Source organism: Culex pipiens, chromosome 2 (genome assembly GCF_016801865.2).
Source record: "Culex pipiens pallens isolate TS chromosome 2, TS_CPP_V2, whole genome shotgun sequence".
Lineage (NCBI taxonomy): Eukaryota > Metazoa > Arthropoda > Insecta > Diptera > Culicidae > Culex > Culex pipiens.
In genome coordinates this window covers 180,790,216-180,802,399 of record NC_068938.1, presented here as the reverse complement: position 1 = coordinate 180,802,399, position 12,184 = coordinate 180,790,216, and the positions used below count along the sequence as shown (strand labels likewise).

The 12,184-nt window shown below is 41.1% G+C and overlaps 2 protein-coding genes across 3 annotated transcripts in view; one reads left to right on the top strand and one right to left on the bottom strand.

The window, feature by feature from the left end:
• Positions 1-12,184, bottom strand: part of LOC120426621 (SH3 and multiple ankyrin repeat domains protein 2-like) — a 55,871-nt gene that overhangs the window by 26,308 nt on the left and 17,379 nt on the right. The window lies entirely within an intron of this gene.
• Positions 8,853-10,397, top strand: LOC120426622 (ribosome biogenesis protein NOP53). The gene is made up of 2 exons (XM_039591415.2): positions 8,853-9,006; positions 9,065-10,397. The coding sequence occupies exons 1-2, from the start codon at positions 8,999-9,001 to the stop codon at positions 10,284-10,286; spliced, it is 1,230 nt and encodes a 409-aa protein (XP_039447349.1). The 5' UTR covers positions 8,853-8,998; the 3' UTR covers positions 10,287-10,397.

Sequence of the window (12,184 nt, the reverse complement as noted above, 5' to 3'; positions counted from 1 at the left end):
TACCCAACGGCGTAAAGATTGTTGGCTTTGCAGACGACATAGTGCTGACGGTAACCGGCGAAAATGTCGAGGAGGTCGAAGTACTGGCTATGGAGGCAATCGCCATGATCGAGAACTGGATGCTCGAGGTGAAGCTGCGGATCGCTCACCACAAGACGGAGATGATACTGGTTAGTAACCACAAAAAGGTGCAGCAGGCCCAGATACACGTTGGGGAACACGTAGTGCACTCGAAGAGAGCGCTCAAGTACCTCGGGGTGATGGTGGATGACCGGCTGAACTTCAACAGCCACGTCGATTACGCCTGCGAGAAGGCGGCGAAGGCAATCATGGCACTGTCGAGGATGATGCCGAACAACGCTGGACCCAGGAGCAGTAGGCGCCGCCTCTTGGCAAGTGTCGCGACGTCCATACTTAGGTACGGCGGACCGGTATGGTGGACGGCGCTGGGGACGAAGCGAAATCGGGCGCTGCTCGACAGAACGCAGAGACTGATGGCCATGCGGGTTGCAAGCGCGTACAGGACCATCTCGTCGGAAGCAGTTGGTGTCATAGCCGGAATGATCCCCATCGGAATCACACTAGAAGAGGACACCGTGTGCTACACCCGAAGAGGCACGAGAGGTATCCGGGAAGCCGCGAGAGCCGAATCGCTGACAAGGTGGCAACGCGAGTGGGACACTACGGAGAAAGGCAGATGGACGCATCGGCTGATCCCGTCTGTATCCGCGTGGGTGAACAGAAGGCACGGAGAGGTCACCTTCCACCTCACACAGTTCCTGTCGGGCCATGGCTGCTTCAGGAAGTACCTGCACAGGTTCGGACATGCAGAGTCTCCGCTCTGTCCGGACTGCGTCGATTGCGAGGAAACACCGGAGCACGTGGTGTTCGGCTGCCCTCGCTTCGAGGCTGCGCGAAGCGAAATGCTGGCCATTATCGGAGCAGACACCAGCCCGGATAATGTGGTGCGAAGAATGTGCAGCGACATCGCCAAGTGGAATGCGGTCGTCGGAGCGGTGACGCAGATCACTTCGGCTCTCCAGCGGAAATGGAGAGACGATCAGTGGAGGAACGACTAGGAGCCTAGTCGAAAACCCACGAGTGTGGCTGTGAAGGAGAGCACGTTATGATGGTCGGCTCTACCAAATCGGTACACGTCTCGATGGTCACAGGAGTCGAGAACCCACGAGTGTGGCTGTGAAGGAGAGCACGTTATGACGGTTGGCTCTACCAAATCGGTACACGTCTCGATGGTCCAAGGAGAGGGCTGCATATGACTAGCCGATCAAAAGCAACGCGATTCTTGGGCGCGGTTAAACCCTCGCATGGACTCATATGTATGTGGAACAGGAAATGGTTCTAGTACCCGGCATGGATCCTGTAAGTAGACTAGTGCAGAAAATGCAACGCCTCCCCCCGAAGTTATACCGAAAGGTGGTCCCGGGGGGAAAAGGGCACGGCGTTCAAGGACTGGTTTAGTGGGTCGGGAAATCTTTTTTTGATTTCCCAACCCCACACTACCTGAGAAATGAATTCTCAGGTGTCTGGTAGCAGATTCCGACCTTGTAAAAAAAAAAAAAAAAAAAAAAAAAAAAAAAAAAAAAAAAAAAAAAAAAAAAACACACACACACACACACACACACACACACACACACACACACACACACACACACACACACACACACACACACACACACACACACACACTTTCACAAACGCACTTTCACAAACGCATACATACACACACCCGCAACGTCCAACCAAATCACAAAAAGATAAAAATTGGTTCGTTAAACTCAAACTCGATACAATTTTTCATTCACACAATCGCCACGGTCGCACAATCCCCACGGTTGGGGTCCGTTTATACTTCCCCTTTCCAGCTCTTCCGCAAATATCCGTCCCAAGATCCGTCCTCCAGAGTACGAGAGGGAAGAGGCGGCTTTTTTAATTCCGCCGGGAGTTGAAGGTTCCGTCCTCCTCCTCCTCCTCCTCCACAAGCACGCGAGCCACACTTCCTCTAACAAGGATGCTCCGGGTTCCGTTCTCCGTGCAGAACCGGAGAACCACTTTTCTTCCTGCACAAAACTTACCTTGCCAAAGTTCTTAAGTTTTCAGCAGCACTGCGGAACACCAACTCACAGCCACGAAATTATTTTGTTTTGACTTGTCAAAACGTGAATCGCAATTTTAGAACTTAAAAAAATACTAAAATTTAGGAATTTTTAAGAAGTCCTTCAGTGTTCTAAAAAAATCCTAAATTTTAATAAGAAAAAAATACTAATTTTTAGGTATAATTTGACAAGCTAGAACATAAGTTCAAAAAATACTAAAAATTAGGAATTTATACCTAATGTCCGTTTTGCGTGTACAAATCGCTCGGCATTGTTGCCTTGTACGATTTATATTGCACATAAAGTGCAGAAAATCGCTGGCAACATTGGCACATTCTGAAATGCCGCACGGCGTGTAACTTATGGGAAACGGATAATAGAGGTATCTAAGCCCGATTTCACACACACTACCACACCATTTGTTTTGCTGGCTGGTACAAAAATTAACCTCAATCTTTTGCGTGTACGTACACGCAATATATTCGCACGCAGATAACTATACACGCACGTTTAAAATCACTCAGTTTTCGTCAAAATCGAACCAACTCAGAAATTCACTCAGATCTGGGTGAATATCACTCAGTTTTCGTGGAATTCTGAGTGAAATTCACTCCCTTTACTCATTTCTGAGTAAGTTCGGTTTTGACGAAAACTGAGTGATTTTGAACGTGCGTGTATAAGGGACATTTTAAAGCCAGAGAAACAGGGGCTACAAAATTGGGTCCTAAAATGAAGCTTAGATTGCTGATTTTATTGTTTACAGTGATAAAGCATATTTTTCTGCGTTCAATGGCCATTTGTACGACCACAAAGAGTTTAAAATGGATTTTTAAATCAATTTTGAAAAATTAACCTCGCGGTTCTTCTTGACAGAAAAGGTCCTACTTGACAGCTCTTTCCAAGGGGACCATAGTTGATCCATCGATGCATGCACAAAAATAAAAAAAGTGATCAGAAATGGTTTTTAAGCGTATTTTTAATCGTTGTACATAAAAATTTACATACCCTATTGTGCGTTTGGAAATAATTAAAATCTCAATCATAAAAAAAATGTTTTTGAGATTAACGACAAAAATCGAGCAGAAACTTGCAATAGAGACCACAAAAGACCCGGGGGTCTTTAATGTGGATGGTTTGATTGACCCAAAATAAGACATCACTAACAAGTTTGCAAACCTCTTTTTACACCTTAGCTTCCATCCACCCGGGATTCGAACTGACAACCTTTGGGTTGTGAGTCCAACTGCCTAACAGCGATCCCACCTAGGCAGTAGCCAGGGAGACGACTCCCACACCTGGATTGAGCTAACGACCTAACCTCTAGAGTAGACCGGAGCCAACATTTACTTCCCCGTCCGACGGAAGGCGTGATCAGAAAAATTTGCCTCCGGGACCTTCCGGGATCGAACCCAGGCCGACTTGGTGGAAGGCAACCACGCTTACCCCTACACCACGGTCCCGGCCTACAGCGCATACTAAATTTTCAATTGGACGAAACCTTGGTTGTGAACAAGCAGCCAATCTCACTTTTACACAACGTTAACTGTCACTAGAGCAAGTGGGATAGATTGTTCGTTTGCATCCAATGTTTCGCCCTTTTGAAAAGCTACTATAGGTACGATTTTTTTTGTAAATAATATCAAGCAAAACAATGTAAATGGGCAACTGCTAGTTTTTAAACATATGGTACGTTCGTTTGAAAAGCCGGTGCGGCACTGAGTGCCGCACTAGTCGGTGCCAGTTTTGGTTCAATCGAACGTCACTTGTCAGTGTACGTGGAACTCGCATGAAACTGAAAAAATATCGAGTGCGGCACTAGAGTTTCAGTTCCAAGATGGCGGCGAAACTCGTGCGGAACTAGCGCGAGTTTCTTCAAAGAAACACTTTGACAGCTCTGAGTGCGGCACTCAGTGTGGAACTAGCCATCAAACGAACGTACCAATAGAGTGTATCATAGTAAATGTAAACATCCACTGACGCTGTATTTTTAAAATACCGCAACCGCAAAGGATTTAAAATAGACGTTTATTTCAATTTTTAAAAATTAACATCGCGGCCCTTTTTGACAGAAGCAACCTACTTGACAGCTCGTTCCAAGGGGACCATAGTTGATCCATCGAAAAAACGTTGTCTTGTCAATTTATTTACTTTTGATTTAAAATGAAAAAAAATGATCAAAAATCGTGTGTTTTTTTATCGTTGTACATACAGCTGGCAAAGTTTCACTCCATGTTACCGGCTCACATCTCTTTTTTTTATTTCTCGATACAAAAGTGCCGATTTGTTCCTTTTAAATCCGCTAGCTGTCGTGGAAAACTTCACAGAAGCTTGACTGAAAGTGGAACTCCATGTTGCACTTTTAATATCTCGACATATTTTAATATCATGACAGATACGTATTTCGTCTACTACTTGCCGAGCTGTCTAGTAGGATGCTTTCTGTCAAGAAGGGCCTCGAAGTTAAATTATAAAAAATTGAATTAAAAATTTATTTTAAATCATTTGCGGTCGTACAAAGGGGCATTGTACTCCGAAAAATTAGCTTTATCGTTGTATATCAACAATTTGAGCTCAATTTCTGGACCCAATTTCTCGATTCCACTCGAGAAGAATGCGAAACATTTTTTGTCTGCATTCCTTCTTATAACCGAAATTAACTATCGAGAAATTTAAAGTGCAACATGGAGTTAAATTTTCTGTCAAGCTGCTGTGAAGTTTTCCATGACAGCTGCGAAAGTTTCACTCCATGTTACCGGCTCACATCTCTCTTTTTAATTTCTCGATTTCATTTATTGTGCAGAGAATTCACTAAAATACAATTCTGTGGATCGGAGCGTGTTCAGGGAGCCTAAAGCTATCATTGCTTGACGAAACTGAGGCGTTTACAGACATCAACTTAACACATGTCGAGTTGTGTAATATTTGAAAAATATATTAAAATCCTATCAACGTCATCCGGGTTTACGGTACTTCAAGTTCAAGTCATCGTATGGGAAGCTTATTTATTGAGGCAATCGTTATCGAGAAATTAAAAGTGCAACATGGAGTTAAACTTTCTGTCAAGCTTCTGTGAAGTTTACCATGACAGTTGCGAAAGTTTAACTCCATGTTACCGGCTCACATCTCTCTTTTTAATTTCTCGATATGCATTCTAAGATCTTTAAATTCTCGTCGATGTGTGTACCTCAAGATCTCGCGATTCCTGCGGCGTCATCATTTACCTCGAGCAGTTAGACGCGAGTATGTAATATGATCGACTTAGACGCACCATCAGCAAAACAGCTGGTGAGGAGCGAGGCTTTTGTGTAGCTTTTAACTTGCAACATAATCATTCAGTTTCGAACAGCACTCCTGGACGTTCGATAACTCTATCATAGTACATTTCAAAAAGTTCAACTTGCTAGTTAGCATAATAAGTATGTCGAGAAAGAGTTACGTCATAAAGCTCACTGTGGTTCGACAGAACGATCAGCGATTGCACGCAAATATTCCAACATATTCTTTGATCGATGCGATAAAGGACCCTAAAGGACGCATTATTCAACATTTTCCGCAATTAACAAACGTGAAATCAAGTGTTTTTTTCTACTTGGACGAAGATCAAGACGAAATAAGTCTGGTATCCAATTGGGATCTCGAAAATCACGTGAAGGAATACGTGAGCGAAAAGACGCGCTTGAATAAACCGGCCCAAATTTTTGCAAGAATATCGGAGGATCCTGTACCACCCAGAACTTCGAACGCAAGCACATTTCCGGCAGTGAACCAGCAGGTTTCTATGAAGAAAATTGACGAGCGGCTGGCAGCCGTTGAGAAAAAGTTGAGTGAGTTTACCTACAATGTTCAATTTGTTAAGGTTCAGGAAAGTGTTGTCAAGAAATGAATTATAATTGATGCCAATAAAGGATTTATTTACGAATGGAAAATTTTCATTCCACACTATCTAGATTTGTGTTTTGTACTATATCTCCTTTATGTTGAAGCCGTCAATCATAAATTCCACTGTATTTAATACAATTCAACGAATTTTTACACCAAAATGAATCAGCATGTGCCGGTTGTACCCTTCTTGAAAGCCCTGAAGGAATTTTTGATCTAAATCAAATATAGGTAATTTTGTGAAGCAATTATTGACTTTCTGATTGACTATCATTGATAAATAATTATTTTCATAACTTTACAAGGAAGAGGAAAATGGTACCAAAAAATATCAACACGTGTATCTATTCTTAACAACTAGTGGAATGAATTCTGTAAAAATATTGTAAACGAAGCAAATTTTGTTTGCCGAATAAAAGAAACGTGAGCAATTCTCTACCAAAACCGGAAATGGATTTTATTTGTATTTTTTGATTTGGCTCAAACTTTGTGGGGGCCTTCTCTATGACCAAAGAAGCCATTTTGCATCATTAGTTTGTCCATATAAATTTCCATACAAATTTGGCAGCTGTTCATACAAAAATGGTACGTAAATATTCGAAAATCTGTAACTTTTGAAGGAATTTTTTGATCGATTTGGTGTCTTCGGCAAAGTTGTAGGTATTGTTAAGGACTATTTAGAAAAAAATAGGTACACGGAAAAAAAAAATTTCCCGATTTTTTTATTAACTTTTTTTTCACAAAAACTCAAATTCCCAAAATACGTATTTTTTGATTTTCGAGATTTTTTGATATGTTTTAAGGGAAAAAAATCCGCAACTTTTGAGCTATAGAGAAACATGGTCAAAAAATCTGCCGCCGAGTTATGATTTTTTGAAAAACTGGTGATTTTTGGAAAAAATCGAAATTTCATGCATAAAAATTTTTTGACCTCATTTTTTTATGCAAAATTGAATTTGCAATCGAAAATTACTTTACAGATTTTTTGATAAAGGGCCCCGTTTTCAAGATATAGCCACCGAAAGTTTGATTTCAGCGAAATATTTGCAGTTTTTCGTATTTTATAAATAGTGACCATGATTGACCACTTCTAAAAATATTTTTTTTTGAAAAGTTCAGAAAATTTGCTATAAAATTGTATAAGAGACACTGAAGATTGGACCTCTGGTTGTTGAGATACAGCGGCTTAAAGAAAAAGAATCACGAAAATTGAAGTTTTCTAAGTCTCACCCAAACAGCCCACCATTTTCTAATGACGATATCTCAGCAATTAATGGTTCAATTTTCAATGTTAATACATGAAACATTCGTAAAAATTTTCGATCTTTTCGAGAAAAATATTTTGAAAAAAATTAAATCAAGACTAACATTTTAAAAGGGCCAAACATTGAATATTATGCCCATTTAAAATGCTAGTATTGATTTAAAAATTTTCAAAATATTTTTTTCGAAAAGATCGGAAAATTTCACGAATGTTTCATGCACTAACATTGAAAATCGGACCATTAGTTGCTGAGATATTGACATTAGAAAATTGAGGGATGTTTGGGTGAGAATTGGGTACTAAAGCCCTATGTCAATTTTTATGTACAACAGTAAAAAACACGATTAAAAACCATTTCTGATCACTTTTTTTTTCATTTGAATTCAAAAAAAAAAATTACAAGACAACATTTTTTTGATGGATCAACTATGGTCCCCTTGGAACGAGCTGTCAAGTAGGGGCTTTTCTGTCAAGAAGGATCGCGATGATAATTTTTCAAAATTGATTTGAAAATCCATTTTAAACTTTTTGTGGTCGTACAAAGGGTCATTGTACTCAGAAAAATAAGCTTTATCGCTGTAAACAATGATATCAGCAATCTAAGCTTCATTTTAGGACCCAATTAGAAAATTTCAATTTTCTTGTTTCTTTTTCTTTAAGCCGCTGTATCTCAGCAACCAGAGGTCCAATCTTCAATGTCTCATATACAATTTTATAGCAAATTTTCTGAACTTTTCAAAAAAAAATATTTTTAGAAATTGTCAATCATGGTCACTATTTTTAAAAATCGAAAAACTGCAAATATTTCGCTGAAATCAAACTTTCGGTGGCTATATCTTGAAAACGGGGCCCTTTATCAAAAAATCTGTAAAGTAATTTTCGATTGCAAATTCAATTTTGCATAAAAAAATTAGGTCAAAAAATTTTTATGTATGAAATTTCGATTTTTTCCAAAAATCATCAGTTTTTCAAAAAATCATAACTCGGCGGCAGATTTTTTGACCATGTTTTTCTATAGCTCAAAAGTTGCGGATTTTTGTCCCCTAAAACATATCAAAAAATCTCGAAAATCAAAAAATACGTATTTTGGGAAATTGAGTTTTTGTGAAAAAAAAGTTAATAAAAAAATCGGGAAATTTTTTTTTCCGTGTACCTATTTTTTTCTAAATAGTCCTTAACAATACCTACAACTTTGCCGAAGACACCAAATTGATCAAAAAATTCCTTCAAAAGTTACAGATTTTCGAATATTTACTTACCATTTTTGTATGAACAGCTGCCAAATTTGTATGGAAATTTATATGGACAAACTAATGATGCAAAATGGCTTCTTTGGTCATAGGGAAGGCCCCCACAAAGTTTGAGCCAAATCAAAAAATACAAAAAATAAAAATGGTCGAAATCGGCCGGTTTTGTAGAGAATTGCTCACGTGTCCACAGGCTTTAAAAAAATGGCAGTGATTGAAGTCTTCACCCTAAAGTATTTGCTTGAAAACGCGCGCCCCAACGGTCATTTCAAACAGTGCGCGAGATGTGAGCCGTGAAGTGAGCACCACCGCTGGTAACAAACCACCGCAACCACCCGTGTGTGCGCACAGCGGTACAAAACAAGCTCTTGACGTTTCTCTCTGCTTGCTGTCATTCGTTCCCAAACAGACGTTCAGTTCAGTCGCGTTCGTGTGTTGTATCGTTGCTGCTGCCGTTTTTCCACGTGGTGCCTCACAAATTCCGTTTTGCCAGCATGAAAACGTAAGTTTTTCGCTTAAAATCAATGATTTCGTCGCTAATTTGAGTGCGTTTTTCACAGTGCCGGCTCCAAGGTGCGCCACGCGTCCAAGAAAAACAAAGCTTCGTGGCGCAAAAATGTGGACATTTCCGACGTGGAGGGATTTCTGGAGGAGCAGCGCGAGCACGAACGGATCGCCGGGAATGTGGCGGACCGGTCCGACGCGGAACTGTTTGTGGAGGAGAAGAAGCCACAGAAGGGTGGGCTGCGGAGTAGGAGGGAGTTGAGGAAGCAGCAGTTTGAGGGCAAGCCGAAATTTTGTGCCGCGCTGGAGAACACCTCCAAGGTGGCGGATCCGGTCCTGAAGAGGAACGTAATCACGAACAAGGAGAAGCTGCTGGCGATTGGCAAGAGGAAGAGCAAGGCGGAGGCGGTTTCGGTTGGTGTGAGGAAGAAGAAGGTGGTGAAGGATAAGGTGGTCACGAAGGATTTGTGGGCGGATGAAGATTCCGGGAAGAAACCGATTCGCGCCCGGCCAAATGCCGTTTCGAACGTGGAGTTGCCCCCGGCGGGAGCCAGTTACAACCCGTCGATTGACGACTACAACGAGCTCAAGCAGGCAGTGGTGGAATCCGAGAAGAAGCACATCAAACGGGCCCAGCACCTGGACCGGGTCGTGACGGCCAAGTTCGGCAAGAAGCTCACGCCGGAACAGCGCGAAAAGCAACTCTTCGAGGAAATGTCCGAGGGACTGTTCGAAAAACCAAGCAAAAAGGCATCCTCCAAAAAAGAAGCCGAAGAGGACACCGAAGACTACAAAGCCATCAACGCCCCCGTCCAGAACAAAAAGAAGACCCGCGCCCAGCAGAACAAAAAGTTCCGCGAGGTCGCCAAACGGAACGCCGCCGTCGCCCTCAAGGAGGAACTCAAAAAGCTCGCCGACATCAACCGCCTGCCGGAAATGAACTCCAAGCTGGCGAAAACCGAAAAGAACATCGAAGTGAAGCGCGGTCGCCGCGCCGTTCGCGACGAAGAAAAGAAGCAACTGCCGGGCCGGGTGGCCTACATGCAGTACGAGGCGCCCGAGCCGGACTTTGTCGAACCGACGCAGCTCACCGACAAGCTGCGGACGGTGGCGCCGAACAAGAGTCTGGTCGTGGACCGGTTCAAGAGTCTGCAGAAGCGAGGGCTGATTGCACCGAAGAAGCACCGCGATGGCATCCTGCGGACGAACCGGTCCACGCTGAAGAAGTGGAAGCGGTACACGCTCAACAGTCACAAGGAGGAGGGAGTGTCGGCGTAAGAAGCGAGAGGGGTGGAATTTGTGGAACCATTGCGAGTCAGTGGGGGTGTAATTTTAAAATTTATTATGATAAACATAAAGTAATAAAATATACTAAAATAGAGTAAGAAACCCAATGTTTGTTTCTATTTCGAAAGAAATATCAAACATTTTTAGAAAAAAAATCCATTTAAAACGAAATTCAGTTGAGTTGAGTGAAATTTGACAAGATCGTTAAAAATCAACAGAAAACATACAAAAATAAGCCGGCATAGCTTAAAAATATCATTGGTTTACAACAGGATTTCGTTTTCTCTGCTGTATCGAGAAATTAAAAGTGAGAGTGTGTGCAACATGGAGTTAAACTTTCTGTGAAGTTGCTGTGAAGAATACCATAGCACTTTGAAAAGTTTAACTCCATGTTGCACGCACACACTCTCACTTTTAATTTCTCGATAAAAGCTCTTCTAATAATTCGACCTGTAGTAGATTTTTAAATCTAATCGTCCTATGTAAAGCCAACATTTTTCGCAGGGAAATGTTGTACTGTGACAGATGTTTTTTTTCAGCATGAAACCAGATTTTTTAAAGTACATACACTTTTTTGTGTTTATTTTCTCAAAATTAGGCTTGTTAATTTTGAAATGAGTTACCTACTTGATAGTTTTCCATTATCGCAAATAATTTAATTTATTTATTAAATGAATTTTGATTGTTTGGCAAGTTTACAGACATGTCAAAAATTCACACCCTAATTTCAGATCACTCAGTTTTCGTTAAATCCGAACCTACCTAGAAATGCGTAAATGGGGCATCTGGCAGATGTGAGTAAATCTCACTTATATCAGGAGAATTTCAAGAGAATTTAACTAAATTTGAGTGAAATTCGCTCAAATCTGGCAGATGCCTCATTTATTTATTTCTGAGTAGGTTCGGTTTTGACGAAAACTTAGTGATTTTGAACGTGGGTCTAAAATTGATTTAAAATGTGAAGTGAGGAAAATTTTCTTTTTGAAGAACAATTTTGCCTTCCTCACTGAGGTAAGGCTATAATCCTGCTCTAAATATGAACTTTTTATTACAAGTTCAAAGACCCACCTTCATGTATACATATCGACTCAGAATCGAAAACTGAACAAATGTCTGTGTGTGTGTATGTGTGTGTGTGTATGTGTGTGTGTATGTGTGTGTGTATGTATGTATGTGACCAAAATTCTCACTGAGTTTTCTCAGCACTGGCTGAACGGATTTTGATCAAACCGGTTGCATTCGACTTGGTTCATGGTCCCATACATCGCTATTGAATTGTTTGAAGTTTCGATAACTAGTTCAAAAGTTATGTATAAAAATGTGTTTTCACATATATCCGGATCTCATTTATATGCATGTAAACGATGTCCGGATCCATCATCCGACCCATCGTTGGTTAGGTAATTGAAAGACCTTTCCAACGAGTCCACAACATTGAAGATCTGGCAACCCTGTCTCGAGTTATGACCACTTAAGTGATATTTATATACATTTTTGAAGCCGGATCTCAATTAAATGTATGTAAACGATGTCTGGATCCATCATCCGACCAATCGTTGGTTAGGTAATCAAGAAACCTTTCCAATGAGTCTACAACATTGAAGATCTGGCAACCCTGTCTCGAGTTATGACCACTTAAGCACGGGATTGAAACTCGTCTGAAAAACCTGTATCATTTTCTCATTCGAAACAGTGGTGCCACGTGGTGGTAGCTGCCCTGTTTATTACACTGTGAAATTATTCATGGTAAATCCAAGGAACCAGAAGGTGATAACAGAAATGTCCGTCCAAAAGGGGTGCTGCAAAAAAATTTATTACTTTTAACAAATTTTCGAACAAACAGCAACGAATTACAAGTTTGACAGTCGAACTACTGTTAAAAGTGGGTT